Source organism: Paroedura picta, chromosome 2 (genome assembly GCF_049243985.1).
Source record: "Paroedura picta isolate Pp20150507F chromosome 2, Ppicta_v3.0, whole genome shotgun sequence".
In the NCBI taxonomy this organism is placed as follows: domain Eukaryota; kingdom Metazoa; phylum Chordata; class Lepidosauria; order Squamata; family Gekkonidae; genus Paroedura; species Paroedura picta.
The window spans coordinates 91,006,268-91,028,350 of NC_135370.1; the positions used below are offsets into that span (position 1 = coordinate 91,006,268).

At 41.5% G+C, this 22,083-nt stretch overlaps 1 protein-coding gene across 3 annotated transcripts in view; it reads left to right on the forward strand.

Annotated features, from left to right (window-relative positions):
• The first annotated feature begins 739 nt into the window (after positions 1-739).
• The window catches only part of TSG101 (tumor susceptibility 101), a 34,698-nt gene continuing 13,354 nt past the window's right edge, over positions 740-22,083 (forward strand). For 2 of the 3 annotated variants that reach the window (XR_013228291.1, XR_013228292.1), the window contains exons 1-7: positions 740-1,104; positions 3,541-3,625; positions 4,379-4,444; positions 6,605-6,768; positions 9,094-9,220; positions 13,302-13,368; positions 17,073-17,170. Coding sequence is in view for 1 of the 3 variants with exons in the window: in XM_077321577.1 (XP_077177692.1) it covers positions 1,063-1,104; positions 3,541-3,625; positions 4,379-4,444; positions 6,605-6,768; positions 9,094-9,220; positions 13,302-13,368; positions 17,073-17,170 (649 nt within the window). In the remaining 2 variants the exon portion in view is untranslated. The remainder of the gene's footprint in view (positions 1,105-3,540; positions 3,626-4,378; positions 4,445-6,604; positions 6,769-9,093; positions 9,221-13,301; positions 13,369-17,072; positions 17,171-22,083) is intronic. The other variant, XM_077321577.1, reaches the window with a different exon arrangement.

Below are 22,083 nucleotides of genomic sequence, written 5' to 3' on the forward strand. Positions count from 1 at the left end.
TTACAAGATCCTATGAGGTAAATGCTCTGGGAGCAGGTCTCCTTATACCAATCAACTAATACAACACGTAACCTGGAAGTTCTACAAACTACAATTCCTTGCGGAGCAAGCACTGTTTACATTTCCCCTTGACGTCTCCTGTATGTAATTACTATATACATATTTGTAATTCTGCCAAGGGAGCACAGCAACATAAAGCTTCAAGATCCAAACTATTATATTTTAAACTTGACATGCTGACAGTACACACACAAGTGCCACGTAAAGACAACTTTCAGTATGAAACAAAGATGCAGTAAAGGTGTTCTTCAAAGCACGTTTGCCTCACTCCCAATTTTAAGGATAAATAGGAGATGCAAACCAGTGACGCAGATTTTAACCCCTCGTCTAACATGAGATAAAGTCATTTCTTACTGAGCGACCCTAATGGCCGCGCATTCTCTGCCTAGCCTACTTCACTGGGTTGTTGTGAGGAAACGGAAAAGAGAATTAGAATAAGCCATTAAGAATAAATGGCTTTATCGCGTCCCTTGCTTGTTCTTTATGCGGCCCTGAGATGTCTTGGCTATCCTCGCAGCTCCTGAAGAGGCGCAACCGCATTCTATTACAGCGGTGCAGAACTTCCGGGGAACGCCCCGACCACGGAAACGCAAAGGCTGACTATCTTTCTCCGCCCAACCGCCCAACCGCCTCTTCTGAGACGCGAACTGCGTACAGCTCTAGCGAGGTGGCCAAACCGCAGCTCTCCAAACGTCCATGGACTACAGCGACCACGAAGCCAGCACAATGCTGACAGGGGCTCACGGTAACTGTAGTCCGCGGACATCCGGAGAACCACAGTTCGGCCACCTCTGGGCTATAGTAACGCGAGATGAGCTAACGAGCGCGCCGGAAGTGACGTTGCTCAGGGGCCGGAAAGAGCTCCTGGAAGCGAGGCCAGGCTGGGCTTCCTGTTCGTGGGAGAGCTGAGCTGAACTGAGCGGGCGGGCGCGAGACGGAGACCTGTGGAGGGGGCGGGGCGTGAGTTGGGCCTCCCGGTGCCGGGGGAGAGTGGCCGCCGCCATGGCCTTGTCAGAGAGCCAGCTCAAGAAAATGCTCGGCAAGGTAAGGCGGCAACGGGCGTCCCAGCCACACACCCCCTCGTCCCGGAGCGGAATCCGAAGTCCTAACCTCCGCTTGGAACTGAGGCGGCTGCTTTTTCGGGGGGAGGCGAGAGATGCGGGGCGGTGTCTTATGCGACTAGGTTCTCTCCCGGCTTCCTTGTTCCTGTTACAGGAGCAAAACCTCCCCTGATTCCTAAAAATTGGAGAAAGCGAAACTGAATCTTTGACAGCCGGAATGGAATAGGTCTGAATCCGTGGTAGCCCGAAATGTAGCAGTTGGCAGCCAAGCCGTGAGATAATCAAGCCCACCCACTATTTTCAGCAGTCAAATCCCATACCAGTTATTTAAGGCCTCCCTTATTTTAAATATCTGGTGACCGTGATTCAGTCACACATTCAGCCTGATCTTACTCATAGGGTGGCTTTGAGAAGAGCAGTGGTAACTGCTGGGGGTCCCCATTTTAGAGAAAAGTGGAGTATAAATTAAGTAACTAAATAAATGAAATAATCGAGTGGTATTTTTTAAGAGAAAGCACAAATATAATATTCCTATTATGAAGCAACTGGTGCTATCATTGTAGGTACTACATCACTTATACAAAGTTTTAACCCATGATTAATATATGTTAGATATTCTATGTTTATTTTAAACATATTTAGTTCCATTAATTTTACTGCAAATCTCAGATTATGTGATTAGAATTGTGGCCTCAATCACTGAGCTCTCAGTTGGATGAAAGTAGTTTTTACACAAACCCCAAAATATTTTGGATTTCAGGGTTAGTTAAATTATTTTGATCCACACTTTTCGCTGCAAAATGCTTCTGTGAAAATGTATATTCTAGTGCTTGGTGGAATTTGATTGGGATTCATACTTTGTTTGTGATTATAATATTTTCTTTCTTCATGGAAGTATGTGCCATCTAATACCTGCAAGTTGTCTAAAGTTATGCAAGGAAACAAATATACTGGTAATAAATTAGGGAGACTTGATTTGTGCAAGGTATTTTTTATTTATATACCATTCTCCCATATGGCTTAGAGCGCTTTACAACATGGTTCAAGATACAATGCAAAAATATTATACAATTATACAGTGCAAACATATTATCCATACTAAAAGTTAGTCTCAGCAACATTAAACTGAAATTATTCATCATTAAAAAATATTTTAAAACATTTACAGCACTTAAGACCATGAATTTACAGACTGACCAGGCCCTAATTAGTTTGTTCTTGATGGTACCCATTGGCCATTTCTGGTGTGGGGGGGGTTCTTGGGGGGGCAGTAGACGCTATACTGATAGCTGATTCATACAACTTCTATTTCACTACATTAGTTTTTTTAATGGCAAAGGAAATCCTGTGGTGGCAATGATACCTCAAAGAGCGGCTTGCTGAAAAGAGATGGTGGCTCAGACAGACTGAACAACAGAGAGGTAGCTTAGGTGTAGAGTCCAGTGTTGGTATTGTGGAAAGTTAGGAGCAGGAATTTAAAGAACGGGGTAAATAGAATTGAGGGGGGAACGACAGTGGGCTTACGTAGGACCAAATGTAGTTCATCCATGGTTATACATTTTGATTATGAGATAATGCGTATCAATTTGAAGCCTCACACCTTTTTGTTAATTGGATAAAGTTAATTAACCAAGCATAATGAAGGTTTCCAAGCTGCTAAATGATCTAGCCCATTATTCTTTGGTCCCTAAACAAACATTTAATGGAGTTGATATCCTGTATGGGTGTGGATCTTTTTTACTTTCCACAAGTAGTATTGCTAGGAGTCATATGGATGAAATGGCGTGAGGCAAGGGGATGGAGAAAAATCACTCCTCCTTGCACTTCTACTTATAGAGATCCCACTTGCACAAGAAGTTCCACTGACTGAAGAGAGTGTCCAGTTCTCCTTCATTACAGCTGCCTCCCCCCACCCACGCTACATGGCATTTTGTCCACAAAGTTCCGTGTCTCAGATTTTTGGAGCTTACAAGCGATTTTAGGAAATGTTGGAAGGTCCATGTATGGGAATACCTTTTGCTTGCATTTGATTAGGATCCAATCCTTTATTTATACTTTCTATATTAGAGCAACACAGTTGTTTACCTAGAATTTTTAAAAAGTTTTTGTTTATGTAGAATGGAATGTGTGCTGTTACATACAGAGTAATACACACAGATTTATTGTTTAGAATAATATGTAGAATATATGTGCTAATACCTCTTGGGCTTGTTGTTGACTAAATCTTTATTAGGACTACATACTAACTAGGCTGCTTTTGAAGAATTATGACATGGTATAAACTTTGCATTACTTTACAAAGGTGCTTAGTTTATTTGTACAATTGCTTCTGTCCTCTTAAAGATAAAACAAGTGGAATATTGTGGATTTTATTGTTTCCATGTGGTGAGATGTTGATCTTTACCATTTCCTTCCCTAGTACAAGTACAGAGACTTAACTGTTCAAGAAACTGTCAGTGTTATTACCCAGTACAAAGACCTTAAGCCTGTAATGGATGGATATGGTAAGTTAATCATCTCCATTTTTGTGTGTTGCACAGTATAAAATTCAACTAGCCTTTGGCAACTTCTTTATTAGTGATAAAGTAAATTAGTCACCATGTGACAGCAGCTTTTCTGTTGCTGTTGAAACTGAACAAAATTCATTAAAATGTGATAGGAACATCTTCCTCATCTATGAAAAAAATACTCACAGAACCCATTGGAGCCCACCATCAGAGGTCCAGGCTCTGATAGTTTTGCTTACTTCCCTGTCATTGCAGCAGACTTGTGTTGCACAGCTTTCTGTACACGTGGGTTCCCTCATTTGGGTGCTCCCAGGCATCTGCTGGAGAAAGAAGAAAGTAGGTGAGATCCTCCAGTGCCTTCTGCTAGTTCTGCATGAGGTCTCACCTTATGGTTTATTTGTTTTAAAATTCGTGCAGGCTTTCTTAATGCTATCTTAAGCAGTTTCCTCTATTTACAAAAAAACTGTTGCTCCTGAGCACGGTATTTTGGATATATGAATATCCTTTATTGTGTTTGTCTCTTTGTCCTTAAGTGTATAATGTAGATTTACCACGGTAGGAAACAGCATGAAACTACAGCTATTTCTCAGTATTTATTGTCTTTGAAGGCACTTGTTTGTATATACTATGCAAATAATATTATTTAGATCATCAGTATATATATTTTAGAGCAGTATATGTGTGTATAGTGTACATATAACTTCTGTAATGTGACTGCAGAATGAATACATTGAATATTATTTTTTTCAGTTTTTAATGATGGCTCATCAAGAGAATTGATGAGCCTTACTGGAACCATTCCTGTGATTTACAGAGGTATGAGTGTGCCTTGCTTGAAGATTACCTGAAATAGATAAGCCTTATTGTCATCGTAACTTCTGTCTCATACTCTTATTGTTTTGTAACTAGGGTGTTATGATATTGGGGAGCATTTATGGTACAGTGACCAGGAACTTGTTTCACATGAAGCAGGTCCCAGATTCAATTCCTAGGTTTCTTTGCTTTAAAAAAAATAATGAAAATCAGATTGTCTCCGATTATGTGGAAACACATAATCTGCCACAATCTGATTCTTGCAGTGGTGACTGACCAGGGTAATTCCTGAGCCTTGTTGCTCTGTCAGCACCCATCTGGCCCCAGCTCCGAAGCCAGCTCCTTCATCCTGGCATGAAGCTAGGAGGAGACCAGGGCCCTCGGCTTTGGCAGAGGCCAGGATATATGGCTGAGCCCCACTTGTGCTGCCGCCACCTGTTTGCCACACCTGGTTCTGGGTCCTTTGTTCTGGCATGAAGCCAGGAGGAGGCCAGGGCCCTTGATTTCAGCAGAGGCCAGGGCAGCTGGAAGACAAAGGGGTGCAATGGCAGCTGGCCAGGGCCAGTGCTGAACCCCACGTATGCCGCCGCTGCTTGTCCCCTGCGTCCAGTTCCTTTGTCCTGGCATGAAGCCAGGAGGAGACCAGGACCTGCAGCTGCAGGAAGAATGGGCTCAAGGCCAGGCCTAACCAGCCTCTGCCACCTCTGATGCATGTCTTCAATGGCTGGCCTTGCCACCAGGAGTGCAGGTGGAGGTGGAATGGGCACCATGGCAGATGGCCAGGTCTGGCACTCAGCCCTGCTTGGTCCTTTGCCTCAGCCAGCTGCCCTACAGCTGCCTCCTTCCAGACCATCAGCCTGGCCAACTGCCTCCTTCGCCACCTGTTTTCCTTTCTATGTACTGGCGAGCTCCTTGGGGTGGGACAAACGGACATCATGTCTGCAATCATTTCCTTTTCAGAGAGCATGCCAGTAGATGCGTTTGCACTTCAAAAATTAGTGACTGGAGAACCACTGCCCGTTAAAATGGGCAATACTGATAGAACAGTGCACTGACTCTGCATAAAGCGACTTCACATATCTGTGAATTATAGTGATGTCCAAACTTTACCATAATTAGTGGTTTGTGGTTTGTAGATATCATCATGTTTACTTAGAATAAAATTTTATTCTGGATTTTGAAGAGTTCCAAATGTGCCTCCATATAAGCACATGTAAAATGGTACCCACTGGAACAAATAGGCTTAACTTCACTATACAAAAAGTTGTCTAAAGTTATGCTGGGTTGTCCTAGAAATTGTTGACAATCAAGGAACGTGTTAAAGCATATTTAGTTGCTGAAATTTAAAGGATTGTGTGTTCACCCAATGCATGCTAGGTTTTGCACCCTTCATAAAGCTGTCAGTGGAATTTGAAGGTCCTTTCGTTTGGTGTGTGTATCTGCAGGCAGAAAAGAAAATTGGCAACTCTCTGCATGAATATTTACATGAATAGCATCTCTATGGATCCTGTCACTTTTGGGAATTAGTAAAAATAAATGGCAAATATTGTAGTCTCATTGTATAAAAATGTAGTTTATCATTGTGTTAATTTAAAGATTGGAGAAGGTACAGAAATAGGCAACTAAAATAATCAGGGTTTGGACATCTTGCTTATTGATGCTTATAAATCTATGATGATTTTTATTGTAGTGGATGGATGAAGAATGGAAGTTTTGTATAAAGCATGGAAAGATTGAATCAACTTCTGAAATGCTAGAGCATTAAGACAAAAGAAGTTACTTCCTGTTACACTTAACTGTGGAATTCATTACTGTACGATACAGATGACTTTGAAAATAAATGGATTTATTAATCTATCAATGGTGGTTAACCATATAGTGGAGCCTCTAATCAGATATAAGTTATCAGACTCTGTTTGTAAGGTTCCAGGGAATCTAGTTGGCTACTCATAGAAACAGCATGCTGAACCAGAATACCTTACAGTGCAATCCTAAACAAAGTTATTCTCTTCTAAGCCCATTGACTTCAGTGGATTTTGGAAGTGGAATTTAGGATTACAGTGTTAGCTTAGTCTAGTAAATTGGTCTTTAATAAATTTGTCTGCATTGTGTATCATGCTTAGAAAACAAATAATTCATTGTGATTTTTTAAAACCTTTTTAGGCAACACATACAATATCCCAATATGCCTGTGGTTGCTGGATACATATCCGTTCAATCCCCCCATCTGTTTTGTCAAACCCACTAGTTCAATGACTATTAAAACTGGAAAACATGTTGATGCAAATGGAAAGATATATCTTCCATATCTACATGAGTGGAAGCATGTAAGTATAATTTTATATATTTTTAATTAGTCCAAGATTTATTTTACCATTGAGAGTTATTACTACGTTCTATATTAAAATGAAAACTCAATTAATTGTGCATTAATTAATTAATACGGTATTGATATTAATGTTTAGTCTAGAAGCTTCAAGTAAAATGGTTCCTTCTGATGCTGCTCTTTCCGGCCTCTTCATTCCCCCTCTCTCTGAAAACCTGGTGTTATGTATTGTTCAAAATTCATCCTCAAAGTGCCCCATAATATAAGAGTGCAGCGAGGAAGGGGAAACAGGTAAAATTGCCCCTCTTCACTCTTCTGCTAGCAGAGTTTCTGTCACATAAGAGGTTCCATTAACAGGAAGAGGAAGTACATAGTATTTGGGCTGATTCCTGCTCCTTACTGAAGTCCCACTATTTCTGTGGTATTTTGTCCAAAAATATTTGTGACCCCCCCCCCCCAGCATTGTAAATCTGATTCCAGATACGTAATAATACTTGACCAGTTAAAGTACACTGTCTCAGTTTAATTAATGCAAACTGAATATTAAAACATAACTTTTGGAGGTATTGTAATGGGTTGCTGGGAGAAGAGGGAATAAAAGTTTTGTGTCCACAAATATCATCTCGCATTTTGTAGGCATAAAATGTAATGAGCCACTGAGCAGTTGTAGTGTGAGATTTTTAGATCCCTGTATTGCTGCAACTTTGTGCTTTAGTTTTATATAAGAGTTTCTACAGATTGCATGCCAATATATTACATCAGTAACCAATATATTACATCAGTAAAAACATTTAAAAATTCAGAGTTCAAAAGGCAAATTGCCAGGCCAATTGAAAAAAAAAGTACATTCATAACTAGCCCACAAATGCCTTATGAAATAAAACTGGTTTGTTGGCTTTCTGAAATGTAGTTAGAAAAAGTGCTGCCCTGCAGAATCTCTTCAGCCAGTCCAGGATCTAGAATAGTGGTTCTCAACCTTCCTAATGCTGCGACCCTTTAATACAGTTCCTCATGTTGTGGTGACCCCCAATCATAAAATTATGCAAGTGTTCTTTCACAGAAATTAAACCAAAACTGACCAATGGTGTGAAGATCCATTGTTCATGATGGTATATAAATTAATTTTTTTCTGGGGTTTCTCAGTTCAGTTCTGCCGCTTATACCACCATGCCGATCTTTTCCACTGCTCCAAATTCTCTGTCTCGATCTACCTTGGAAGGATGTTGTGTGGATGGCACCCCCTCCCCCTGGCCAAGCTGCTTGCCCTGCTGCGATCCCTGTGAAACGGTTGTTCAACCCCAAAAGGGGTCCTGACCTCCAGATTGAGAACCACTGTTCTAGAACTATATGATACAGAAAATATACATGCACTCTGACTTGAAGGTATTTCTCAAAGAAACTGCTAGATGGGTCTTAATTGTTTTGTGGTTCCATAAGGGAGAGAGATGTGAGACTCAGGTCATGAAGGATTTTAAAGATGAGAACTGCATATTTAATTGAGCCTTCAGTCAAATTGGTACCTAAATCAGTTGTTTCAAAACTAGTTTAATATCTTGATACCTACCCCCAGCTAAAATACAGGCAGCTGCATTTTTACCATCTGCAGCTTTGAAGTTGTTATTGAGGACAGCCCCACATATAAAGTGTAGTAGTAATCTAGTCTAGGAATAAAAGAAATATGGATTATAATAACTGAGGCATGGAGGGAGGGTAATTTCTGAATAAAATGTTAACTGAAAGAAGACATCTGAGCAACAGCCTGCTTTGCCAACAACAAAGGGGAATTGGGGAGAGCCCCTGATTCTTTCACTTGATCAGCTAAGGGCCCCTTCACTCCATCCATGATGTACTCTGTGAGTAACTTTGAAACTCCTTTGATATACTTTGTGTAAGGAATCAAGCTATTGTACTTCCAAGTTCTTTACTCTGGTTTATTAATTTTTTATAGTGAAACATTGTCTTCTAGAGAAGAGAAAAAGTCACCCTTGTGCATAAGTACACATGGCTATTCTTGCTCTGCTTTCATATGGAGAGCCAGGTTGCAGTTGAAATTAGTTGGGCCACTTCATCAACAATTATTGTCAGCACCAGCAATTTGTGTAGTTCATTGAACAGAGTTCAGTTTCGTGGCAGCGCTTTCCAGAGAGAGGTTACCCTTTTAATTAGCTCTTGCCAGCTGAATGGAACTAAACAAGGCTGAAACCTATAAATAGAAAGAATAGCCCACTGGAAATCAACACCTAAGTAGTGAGACATTATTAATGGACAATTAAGCTACCTTTGGATGGAGAAAAGACCAACATGTTTTCATCCGCTCTTCCCCTAGCCACAGTCTGATCTGATAAGCCTGATCCAAGTTATGATTGTGGTGTTTGGAGAAGAACCTCCTGTCTTTTCTCGGCCTACTATTTCAGCATCCTACCCACCTTACCAAGCAACAGGACCACCAAACAGTAAGATAATTATGCCTTATTTTTCATATTAAAAAGCAGTAACAAAAAGAAGAAAATGAACAGTTGGGGTTTTTTTTTAAGTTCTAGTAATTGTAACATTTGTCTATTCTGAGAGTTACAACATGAAAAAAGGAAGGATAGAATACCAACAGAAAAACAGGGAACTTATCCAAGGCAATATTCTTGTTTTAATATAATTTTATATATACATAAAGAATCAACCATAACGATTTCTAGATAATTTCCATTTTCAATATCTTTTCTTCGGTGGTTGGGTCCTCCAATATAAGAGTGTTGTAACAATAGTGAAAGTCAGTGTGGAAAAATCCTACAGTATTTCCTTATATTAGTGTTTTAATAATTCAATACAAACAGAAGCATAAAACACCAAACCAGGGAGGAGGGCTAACAGCAATTAACTGGGGTTATGTCAAATGAAACAAAAACCTCTTCACCTGCTGGTGGAAGCAGCTTATCCAAGCAGCTAATAAACCAAACTAGCATTGTATAAAAACACAGATACTGAAAAAATGCAGCCGTATTCTACGTGGTGTTTGATTAATTCTAAGGGGGTACTTCACCTAGCCATATGCTTCAAATGCTAGAACGGGAAAAATGGCAGGGCTGGAAATGTTTGGGAAAGGGCTCTCTATAAGCCTGAATTTTAAAAAGTATTAAAGGAACTGCAGTATGAATTAGAAAGGAAAGAAAAATGGGAAGAACTATTTCAAACCTCTCACATTAAATTCTCTAAATGTTTGGATTTAATTTGATGGGTTGGATCTTGAACCTGAAAGGCTCTTGGTCTTGGTCTGTAAAAGGTGGACAGCATTTATTAATTTCCTGTTTTCATTAGAGAACCTCTACATCATCTATCGTGTACCCTGGCCCCAGGAGCTCTTTTTGAGGGAGTGCCGGGGCTGAAGCAGAAAGGGAATTCTGGGAAGGATGCATTTTGCAATCAAACTTCTGCTAACTATCCTTTGGATCTAACTGGTGTAATCTCCTTTGACATCTTGTACATTTTAAAACTTATTTTGGGTGCCACTTTAACCTACATGACATTAGAAAAAAAGATGTACACTGTCATTCTGAAGATTACAAATAGACAGTGGTCCTTGGCACAGAATTACATGGCACTGTTAACACAGTGAATAGCATTTCTAGTCTGTGTATACCTGAGTCAGCAAACTGAAAATACTACAGTTTTCCTAGAATTGCTCAAGTAGGAATTGCTCACTTGATTTGCAGTTACACTGCTGCACTAAAGCCAAGAATGTTCTGGTTACTTCTGGTAGAAAGTGCCTCAATTTTTGTATTGTGAAGATTGCAGTCACTTTCATTGTTCTCCTGAGGAACTGACAAAACATCCAGCAAATCTCTATTGATTTTCCACAATAAGCATTCATACCAGTAGACTAGCAGAAGTGATAACTGCTCAAATCTGCTGAATTTCTCCCCTAAATGCATAGTTCTTTGTGTTTCAGAAGATGAGCCAACTGCTGGATAAACATTAACTTGCTGCTGTGCAAGCAGTCAAGCTTTTTGGAGCAGATTCCACACTGAGAAACCATGAGCGGCTTCTGAGGCCAGGACTATTGTCAATAGGATGGTGGTTAGGCATGAAATCTCCATATTCAAAAGAGCATGCCGAAATCTAATATTGGAATAGATGGGAGGGGGGCTCTTGTCTTTCTTACTTCAAACTCTGCAGAAGCATATAGATCTAGATCCAGGAGAGCTCTTATGTACTCAGCCGTAAGCTATCTAGCATGCATAAACAATAAAAGTAGTATCTTGTATGTGGTGGCTGCTTTCTGCTGTTGTGAGGATGCTTCTGCTAACAAGACCAGGGAAAACCTGCTTGGCATGTTGCAAGTACCAGTTTCAGTCCCTGGCAACTTCAGCCAAAAGATAGTAAGTGGTGTAAAACGGGTCGCCAACCCCCAGTCCGCGGCCCGGTGCCACGAAGGCCTCGGTGCCGGGCCACCAGCAACCGTACCTGCCTCTTCCCCCCCCACCCCCACTGCAAGAAGCTCGCCAGGCCCTTCTTTGGGATTGGAATGTAAACTGACCTTTTCCAATCCTGTGGCCATTGTTGAGTTTTCCAAATTTGCTGGCATATTGAGTGTAGCAGTTTTACTGCATTGTCTTTTAAGATTTTGAATAGTTCAACTGGAATGCTGTCACCACTACAAGCTTTATTGTTGCTCAGACTTCCTAAGGCCCATTTGACTTCACATTCCAGGATGTCTGGCTCCAGGTCAGCAACAACCCCATTGTGGTTATCAGGGATGTTAAGCTCGCTCTTTTATAGTTCTTCTGTATAATTTTGCCACCTTTTTTAAATCTCTTCTGCTTCTGTGAGGTCTCTACCATTTTGGTCCCTTATCACAGTGGTCCCCAACCTTTCTGAGGTTGGGGACCGGCAGGGCATCGGGCTGCACCCGCGGGCCGCGCCCGCGCATTGGGGCGCGCCCGCACGGGCGCGGCCGGCCCTGCTTCCCTCTCCCCGCCCTCCCGCAGTAAGAAGCTTCCCGGGCCGCAAGCTTGCGGCCTGGGAAGTTTTTTACTGCGGGGGGGCGGGGAGAGGGAGCCGCGGCCCGGCGCCATGACCTTCGCGGCCCGACACCGGGCCGCGGCCCGCAGGTTGGGGACCACTGCCTTATCATACCCATCTTTGCATGAAACGTTCTCTTCATATCTCCAATTTTCTTGAAAAGATCTCTGGTCCTCCCCATTCTCTGGTCCTCCCCATTTCCAGTCTTACCATTACATTAATCATTGCACGGTAATGACTGGGGAAGGGAATGGCAAACAATCCTGTATTGAGTCTGCCAAGAAAACGCTAGAGGGTGTCACTCCAAGGGTCAGACATGACTCGGTGCTTGCACAGGAGATACCTTTACCTTTATACGCCTCCATTTTTTCTATGCACCATGCACTGTGGCAAATCGTCATCTGATGCAGGAGTTTGCAGAACAGCACCAGTAGCATAACACTTTACATGAATAGGTCTATGGATCCACCCCTCTGTTGTGCTTTGGTGTTGTGATTAAATGGCTAATATTTTGCATGGTCATACCAAACAAAGATCAGGTGCCTGTAAAATAATATTTGACCTGTCTCTTTCAGCAGAAGATGTTTGTTTTTTCCTTTAAAAAATCAACATTTCTATTGACAGAGTAGTTACCATTAATTGTGTTTTGCTTAAAAGGTTAAGTTCAAGAACTGTAATCCTTGGGGAATTTACTGTGCTCCTTGTGGGACGGTGTTTTTGTAGTACGGTTTTTGCAAGCATTTCAGTTGGGATCATTGTACTAACTGTGGGTTGAATCCTATCAGCTCTGTTAATGGCTCAAGAGGGATGAGAGTGTTCCTGTGCAATTCCCCTCCTTCGTGTTTTCACTGTCCAGGTGTGTCCATTGTCCCTTGCATAGCCTTTTAGGAATCAAAACTGGTCCCTCTTGTTCTGCTAGTAGGATCCAACTCATTATTTGTCAGATATGCATTTGTATATTTATACAAGCAAGTATATTAAATCTTCTAATCTTGGGATAGTTTAAATTCATTGCTGTCTCTTCCACTGGGGTATAGGGATATCTGTTCCATTAGATTTTTACAAGGATAGTTCACAAAGCTATTATGCTAGGAATATTAGCACTGCCAGTAGGTGTCAGTCAAACATAGATTGCTAGTAAGAAGGTTTGCTATATAGTTAACTGATTTGAAGATTGGCAGCTCTCAAAAGCCTAAATTCAAATGCTGAAATACATCTCTGTGGCAGCTTCCACTGGGAAGGAGTTTAAAGAATGCGTCAAATCACCTTGGAGACTAAGGGCTGTGTTGGGACACAGGAAGCCTTTGGGAACAGAGTTCCTGGGTCACTAGTTACCTAGTTATTCTAAATAAGTGTTTTGAAGAAGGCTTTTTACAATTGCTCTATGATGTCCAGCTGAAGTCTGTGGACTTCACCAATATTGTTAAAAAACCTCATAGTTGCCTGATAATTAATATATCTGATCCATAAAAATAATATGATCTTGGATTGTTAAAATATGTCCATTGTTGTTATGCTTAGCTTCCTACATGCCAGGTATGCCAAGTGGAATGTCTCCTTACCCCCCAGGACCGCCTCCCAACTCAAGGTAAACTTTGGTTTGTTAAATCTACTTATGGAATAAGAAATGCCTCCAATAAGGGGAATATGCTGTAGTAAGCAGTTTCTGAGATTGGGACCATTGGTCTTTTCAAGAGAAATGTTCAGATTTTTATTGAAATGTGGTTTCTCAGTTTCATTTCATCAGACCTTAAAGGACAAGTCAAGTAACAGCAAGTATCTTTGTTTCAATATGACATTAAAAGCTGTGCACAATAAATGATTGCACATCAGTCCTGCAGCTGCTCTCCTTGCCTATTCAATTTATACCTATCTTAAAAGTTCAGGCCTATTACTTTAAAAGTTCTTAATGGCTTGAGACCAGAGCACATAAAACACTGCCTACTACAATATACATATGCCCATGTATTAAGAGCTCTCTCTGCCTCCTTCCATTATCAGAGATGAGGCAAGTAGTAAAAAGAGCTCACTTTCAAATATGGCACTACAGTTATCTCTCTGCTTGTCGGTTTACCTGGTGCTTAGTGAGGACTCATTTATACAGGCATTTTGGGTTTAATCCTGTGATCTCAGCCAAGGATAAGGAATCTTCTCTGCATTCCCACTTACCCCAGCAGTCCCATCCAATCTTGGGAATTATGATTCACAGGGTTGTGCAGCCCATGTGACCATTGAACACATGAACCTGGCTTACATGAATCAGACCCATTAGTCTACCAAGGTCAGTACAGTCAATTCACAATTTCAGTAGCTGTTCAGGGCCTGAATTCTTCCACATCACCTGTTACCTGGTCCTGTTTTAAACTGGGTATGCCAGGAATGAATTTGTGACCTTTTGCATTTCCTCAAACCATTAATCAGGTCAGTTGAGAAGCTGTGGTCCAGAGTGGGAAAATTAATCTTTCCCTTTATCACTGTAGCCTTCTGACCTGCATGGTTTGATAGTCCATGTGGATTTCAAGACCCCCCAGGGTTGGATAGGACTGATGGTGGGGGAGGGTACTAGCAAGGTGGCCATCAGCTCCTTCTGCTGGTGGATTGCAGATTCCAAGCCCATGAACCCTTTATTAATTAATTTTTAAAGTATAATTGTGTTTGCATTGCATACAATATTTTCTGTTTTGTAAATGTTTCCAATAAGCGTATGGCAAACTTTATACCACACCTTTTAAAATTCCTATGCTGAGAAGGCTGCTGTTAAAACTACTCAATTTTCATATTCAGTAAATCAGAGGTTTATATAGAAATTGTTTTAATTGGAGTAATATATGTAAAAATCCAGGGTACTTTAAAGAATGTATTTCCTTTACGTTTAAATGTAAGGGCAAAAAACAAAGGTGCTGAAAACACGAAACTATAATTTTAGCACATACAAAGAACTGTGCTTGGAATGTCCACTATTTCAGCAGAATTTAACTCTCATACACAAAGGTAACTGGAGCATCCCATTATGACTTGTTAATCCAGATCAAATACCCTTACCACCATGTGGGAATCAGATTCAGAATCACACTGAGCTGAAAGAGAGCACCAGCCTCCCCACCTTCTTGGGGGATGTAAAAATGACACACACCTGACTGATGATCATCCAGTCTCCTCCTAAAAGAAGACTCCACCACCTTCTGAGGCAGCATATTCCAAGAGCCCTCACTGTCAGAAAATGCTTTCTAATATTTAAGTGAAACCTCCTTTCCTGTAATTTGAACTCATTGCTCCAAGTCCTTGTCTCTAAAGCTGCAGTAAACAAGGAGGAGGCCTATAAATAAGAATTCTACTTTTGGTTTTGATTTGATCTGTCCAGCCAATCAGGTCAATTAATAGCTTTTTTTTTTTGGTTGATTATACATATTCGTGGTTTTCTTTATACCTCCAGTTTACAGATCAGTAAAACAGCTATATTATACCTTATACAATTTCTATGAATATTCACTTGAATTGTTCAGTTTGCCTGATACTGTATTAGCAGTAACATCCATTCATTGGTGTTGATATTATGAAGAGATGAGTCTTTAAAAGTGGGAAAATTTTCATGGAAAAATATAGTCCTGAAATCTTTTTTGAAAGTATTTCTATGTTGGAGAATACTTTGTCTCAAATTTCTTCGGCTAAGAGAGTCTAATTCATGCTGGCCTTCCCTGTGTACATTGAAGCCTATATGGGTACCTGAAAGGAAAAGAAAGAAAAAAGTGGAAGATAATGTGGGGGAAGAATCAGAGAAGTAGTGAAGAGAAAAACTTTGGCAAAAGAATCAGCTTATGGAAAAATAACAACTGACTACATAGAGTTGGTGAAGTGTACTTTCCCACAGTCCTCCTGGCCTCTCCACCATGATTTCCATTAAACAAGCAGATAAATCCTATGTAATGATAAAAAAGATGCAGCAAAGCACCAAGTCTGTGAAGAATAATACACCCTATTCCTAGTTGAGTGCCTAGTTCTCATCCATAATTGTGAGCAAACCCTCAAAATAAGAGAATTTGAAATCTTAGCATATTAGAAGAAACAAACAGGGAACCTGCAATGACTTCCCTATATCCTCTCTCCTTTCCTTGCTTCCTTCTCCTTCCCATCACCAGCCTTTCTTTTATGTGCCCTGTCCCCCATCTTCCACTTTATTTACTTCATTTATATATTTTGCCCCACCTTTCTCTTCCATGGGGACTCAAAGCGGGTTACATCATGTTTCTCTTCTCCATTTTATCCTTATAATTGTGCTGTGAGGTACATTAAGCTGAGAGATCGTCAATGTCACATAGTAGACCTCTGTGTCAGAGTGGAACCCATTTTTGAACCTGGGTCTTCCAAATCCCAGCCTCTTTAACCACTGCGCACCACACTTAAAAGTTCTCAGGTTTCCCTTATTTTTTCCCTATGACAACGCCTCTCTGGGGAAAAATCTGGCCCAGGTGAATTGTGTGGTGGTCACCATTTAGCCTGGCCAAATTACATAACTTGTGTAGAGTATACAGCTGGGCCCAGGTGATTTCTGTGGCATCAAGTTGTCTGGTAGCCAATGCTACACCTGAGTGAGTTGTTGAAATGCATGGTAGTAAGTTGCAGTGGTTGTTGTTGGATCTATCCTTGATGAGTTCTCCCTCCAGGATGAGAAAGAGAGGAGCAGAAGCACTGGAAAAGGCCTTCCACTGAAAAAAAAATCAAATTTTGAAAGGTGGCAGTAAGTGTTGTGGTTACCTAGCAACCCCTGCTGCTGGGGTCCTCTTTCTTAAAGCTACAGCTGCTGCATCTAGTCTTTCAAAGAAGGAATTAACACCACAATGTGTGTGGTTTTTAGATTCCAGGTTTTTCTGCAAACCTGGGTTCTCCAGCCATATATAGTACTCTGAATGTATCATTTAATCACTAAAATTTCTAAATAAGAGATATCAAAGAACGTGGCTCAAAAGTGTAATTTGTCTTTTCTGCTGATGTGTCCAGTTTCTGGATTTAAATTTCCTCAGATGAGGATCACTGTGAATCTCAGTTATATTGATAAGTAGCATGATCCATGCATTCCTTAATCTGAAATAAAACTGGATAGCTTTAAAACACTGAAACTTGTGAAAATGAATTTTTGATTAATTCAAGTTTTATACTAACTGTAGTGTGTTCCTTTAAAAATATAATTGTATTTCAGTGTTTAAAATTTGTGCACTATAGTAATGTGTAGACAATTTCAACTATTTAATTATTAACACTTATGCCTTTCCTCCTCCCCCACCCCCGCCCCTTAAGTGGCTATCCAGGCTATCCCTACCCTCCCCCTAGTGGGCCGTTTCCAGCAACAACTAGCACACAGCACTACCCTTCTCAGCCTCCTGTGACTACTATGGGTGAGTGGCTTTGAAAGTGTCATTTCTTTTCCAGAGATAAAAATCACAGTTGTCAAAGCACTGAATGTATCATTTTCATCAATAAAACATCTAAATAAGAGATATCGAAGAATGTGGATCGAAAGTATAGTATTTGTATACAAGCATCAAGCTATATTATGTTTAAATCACTGTGGCTTTGTTTATTTAGTTAAAGAGCAATTGTTAACTACTTGTGCTCATTTTGTCTTTGATAGTACCTCTTTATTGCATTGCTCTGTGTAATGAAATTCACATGTTTGAAAATCCAATGGCACCAGGTCAGCAAGGCATAACATTTAGCAGGCAAATAAAATTCAACATTTACTGGGTTGGATCCAGGGGAATTTACCCTGCTCTCCACTTCCCATAATTGCCAGCAATCAGATAAAATTGCTGATTTCTAATTACTTCGCCCCCTTCCCCAGTACTGTGGTACATTTTGTGTATGAAGGATTCATGAACCCTCAAAGAGTTTGGATGACAAGTAGGCTGCTGGAAGAAGGTGGGGAAAGATTTTCTCTGCCAGTTCATTCTCACAGCTTTTCCGTGGCATTCAACTTTTCATGATCTTCTTTAAGCAAGTATCCGTTTGGTCCCATGTGAAAAGGCATCGCCATTGTGGAGTAGCTGCAGATAATGTAACAGTATATTTACCCAATCCTTTTATCATGTCACCTCAGGGTATTGAACCTTAAAACCAGATGAATTTTGATTTAGAACTCTGCAGCTGTTGTTTTCCTGATACGTCAAGCTACCATGGGCAGAGACATGACATATTCATCAGGATTTTATATAGTGTTTGTCTATAAATGCAGATCAGCAGGTATCCTCAAATTAGCTTTGTTTTCATAATGTGCCATGGATGCTGTAGATTGTAGAAAGTGTGTATCGAGCAATGGACTAAATATTGCAAAGTAGTCCTGTTTAGGAAGCTAATCATTAGATTTTCAGAGTGGTTATATTTTAGAATTACAGTATATAAAGATGATCTGTAGCTGGGCTTGTCCCCAGCTAAGATGATTAATCAGCCAAGCTTGAAAGTTCACCAAAAAACTGATATTTAGAAAGCAGTCCAGGGATTGGAGGAAGCAGGATGGATTGAAATTGACCAGTGAAATGGCTGCCAGCCATCAGTTGTCTGTTTTACTTCCCACAGAAGCAAAACTGACCAGGCTGAACTGGCTAGTTGAGTTTGGTGGTTTGGTTCAAGAGCACCCCAATTTGGACTTTATTTATTTATATTATTAAATGTATATACTGCCCCTCCCAAACACCGGCTCAGTGTTAACAACATAGGATAAATTACATAGGATTAAAAACATTAAAACAATAAATGCAGTAAATAATTTATTTAATTTATTTTTGCATTTATACCCTGCCGTTCCCTGGAGGGTCAGTTGGGTCTAAAATGTGAGAATAGACCACTGCTTTCAGACCTTCGTATGTATTCTGCAACCCTTTCACATCATTGGAGAACTGCTTCTAAGGACTGGGGGCAGCATAGGTCCACAGGGGAAGTCCACAGAAATCAACATGACCTTTGCATGAGCACAAGAGCTACCATTATTTGGCACGGAGAGTGGGAATCTAACCCAAATTTTCTCCTTGGTATTTTTGTTGTGATCAAGTGTGCAGAAAGTATATATTGGCAGTTCAAAAATCATACTTTTATTGAGGAGTTGTATGGGGAAATTCCCATTTTTGAGGTTTTATTTAGGAAATTTGGTGTTTTGTAAGGCTTCTTTTTCAAAGGCGATAATATGCACTCTGTAACTTTACTGGAGGCTTTCTTGTCTTTATATTTTGTTTTGAAAGGGAATTTTAAAAAATGGATGTTGTAGAAATATACGTCAAGAAAATAGAGGGAAAGGATATATAGTATATACTTCATTTTATTAGGAAGCTGTTTTTTTACTTGTAGTGCTTTCTTACGCTGGCATTTAGAGACTGTTTGTTTATTGATTTATTATTGGATTTCTATTTCGCCACATCTCAAAATGACTCCTGGCTGGTTACAAAATAAAACAATAAAGCCCCATAAAAAACTCCTAATAACAATACCCCCCTAAACAACAGCAGCAAGATTGGTGTTAAACAATTATCTCACTCCCCTCCCACGGTCATCCCAGGTGGGGTGCACAGGTGTAAGTGCAGAGACCTGATCTCAAGTTCTGGTCTCCCCCAAAGATGTGGCGGAGGAGCTCTATCTTGCAGACCCTGTGGAACTGTGAAAGCTACAACAGGGCCCTCAGCTCTTCTGGGAGCTCATTCCACCAGGACGGGGCTAGTACCAAAAAGGCCCTGACCTGGGTTGAGGCCAGGCAAACTTCCTTAGGGGCAAGGACCTCCAGCAGATTAGCAGCCATGGAGGGAAGAGCCCTGTGGGGGGCATAAGGAGACAATCAGTCCCTCAGATAGGTAGGGCCCAAGCCACGAATGGCCTTAAAGATTAATACCAAAACCTTCAACCTGATCTGGGCCAGAACTGGCAACCAGTGCCGCTGTCTCAGCACCGGCTGGATGTGGGCCTTCCAAGGTGTTCCAGTGAGGACCTTGGCAGCTGCATTCTGCACCAGCTGGAGTTTCCAGATCAAGGACAAAGGCAGGCCTGCATAGAGTGAGTTATAGAAATCCAATCTGGAGGTGACCCTTGCATGGATCACTGTGGCCAAACAGTCTAGGGGCAGGGAGGGTACCAGTAGCCTCGCCTGGTGGAGACGGAAAAATGCCGTATGGGCTACTCCTGTGACCTGGGCCTCCATAAAAATGGAGGCATCCAGAATGACCCCCAAGTTCCTTGCAGAGGCCAAGATATTAAGTTGCACTCCGGCCAAGGTGGGTAAATGTGCTTCCTGTCCTATCCCTTTTCTGCTCAATCACAGGACCTCCATCTTGGAGGGGTTGAGTTTCAGGCAACTCTGTTCTAACCATCCAGCAACAGCTTCCAAACAGCTGGCAAATGTATTTGGTGGAGAGTCTTGGTGGCCATCCATGAGGAGATAGAGCTGGTTGTCATCCGCGTATTCGTGACAACCTAGCTTATAACTCCAGACCAGCAGAGCCAGAGGACGCATAAAGATGTTAAATAATGTGGGGGAACTGTCCCCTGTGGAACCCTACAAGGGAGTCAGTAGGGGCACAATAATTCCTCGTCCACTGCCTCCCTCTGTGTCCAGTTCCGGAGATAGGAGCTCAGCCATCGAAGAGCTGTCTCTCTGGCGAGGCGATAGAGCAACAACTCGTGGTCGATCACGTCAAACATGACTGACAGGTCGAGCATCACAAGGATGGCTGAACTGCCCCAATCTACCTGGTGCCAGAAATCATCAACTAAGGCAGCCAACACGGTCTCCACCCCAAGGCGAGGACAGAAGCCCAACTGGTATGAGTCGAGCACCAAAGCTTCCTCCAAGTATGCCAGAAGCTGGTTCACCACAGCCCTTTCAACTACCATACTCAGAAATGCCAAATGCGAAACTGAGCGGTAGCTGGCCAGGTCTTGCAGGTGGTTTTTTCAGTAGAGGGTGAACCACCACCCTCTTCAGTGCCTCTGGGAACTCCCTGGTAGACAGGGAGAGGTTGATGATATCTCCAAGAGGGCCTCCTATTCGCTGGTCCCTCATTTTGAGCAACCATGATGGACAGGGATCAAGCAGGCAGATGGTGGCCCGCACTGACTCCCGCAACTTGTACATCCTGGTTTCAGAGAGCCGCCTGAAGTGTCAAATGTACTCCCCCTCCCCCAAGATGGCCAAGAGGCCTCCAGTTCCCTTTCTGTATTAAAGGTGGCAGGAAGGTCCCACTAGAGCAACAAGACCTTATCTGTAAAATAATTCACTAATGCCTCACAGCCAAATGCCATTTGACTATTATTTTGGGGCCCCTCCTAAGATCCAGCTACCCTAAATAATTGGGCTGGTTGAGAGCTCATGGATGCAATAGAGGCAGCATAAAACTCTTGTTTAGCCACGCTAACCACCATCTCATATACCTTCATAAGCGTGTGATAGGATGTTCTTGCCACTTCGTCGCAGGTTTTCCTCCACACTCTCCCTAGCAGTCTCACCTCCCTCTTCCTCTCCCTTAGCTCCCCAGTCTGTCAGGGAGCCAGTTTGAGGCAAGGGTAGAGAAGGCATTTGGGAACTATCTCATCAGTTGCAGCAGTCAATAAGGACTGCCAGTCCTCCACTAACGCTGCAAGGGAGTCACTGGGAGGCACAGGTCCCACAAAGCGTTCAAGAATCCAGTCGGATCCAGAAGTCTCTGCGGGTGGGCTAAAATATCCCCACTTCCCACATGTGTGTTAAGTACCATCAAGTCATTTCTGACTTATGGTGACCATATGAATTAATGACCTTCAAAACATTTTATTGCTAACAACCTTGCTCAGGTCTTTAAAACTGAAGGCTGTAACTTCTTTGATTGAGTCAATCAGTCTCATTGACTACTGGGACTTAATAGCCCCAGCTTTCTGGGATGTTTGGTCTACTTGAAGAAGCATGTGTTACCTTATATCTACTAGGTATTTTACTAGTTCATGGGAGAATATGATAATCAGTATTCAGACATCATCAGTGTTCATGATCTGAGGAGATCAAGTCTATCAGTCTCAGTTAAGCGTTCTGTCAAGACCTAAATGCGTACTGGCACCTTCATCTCTACAGGTGGCAAAGACATTAATTTGTTCTTGTAAGCAGTCAAAAAGCGACATGACCACGGATTCCTTTTCATTGAGTTTTTATGCAGGCATTTTTACCAGTAAAATCATCAGACAAAAGGTAAACTTTCCTCATACACCAGTACGTTGCACAGTTCCTGAAAAGATATTCAAATCAAACCTTTGTTTTGCAGATGATACTTAAGTCATGTACTTTAGGATGGAGGCATCTGAT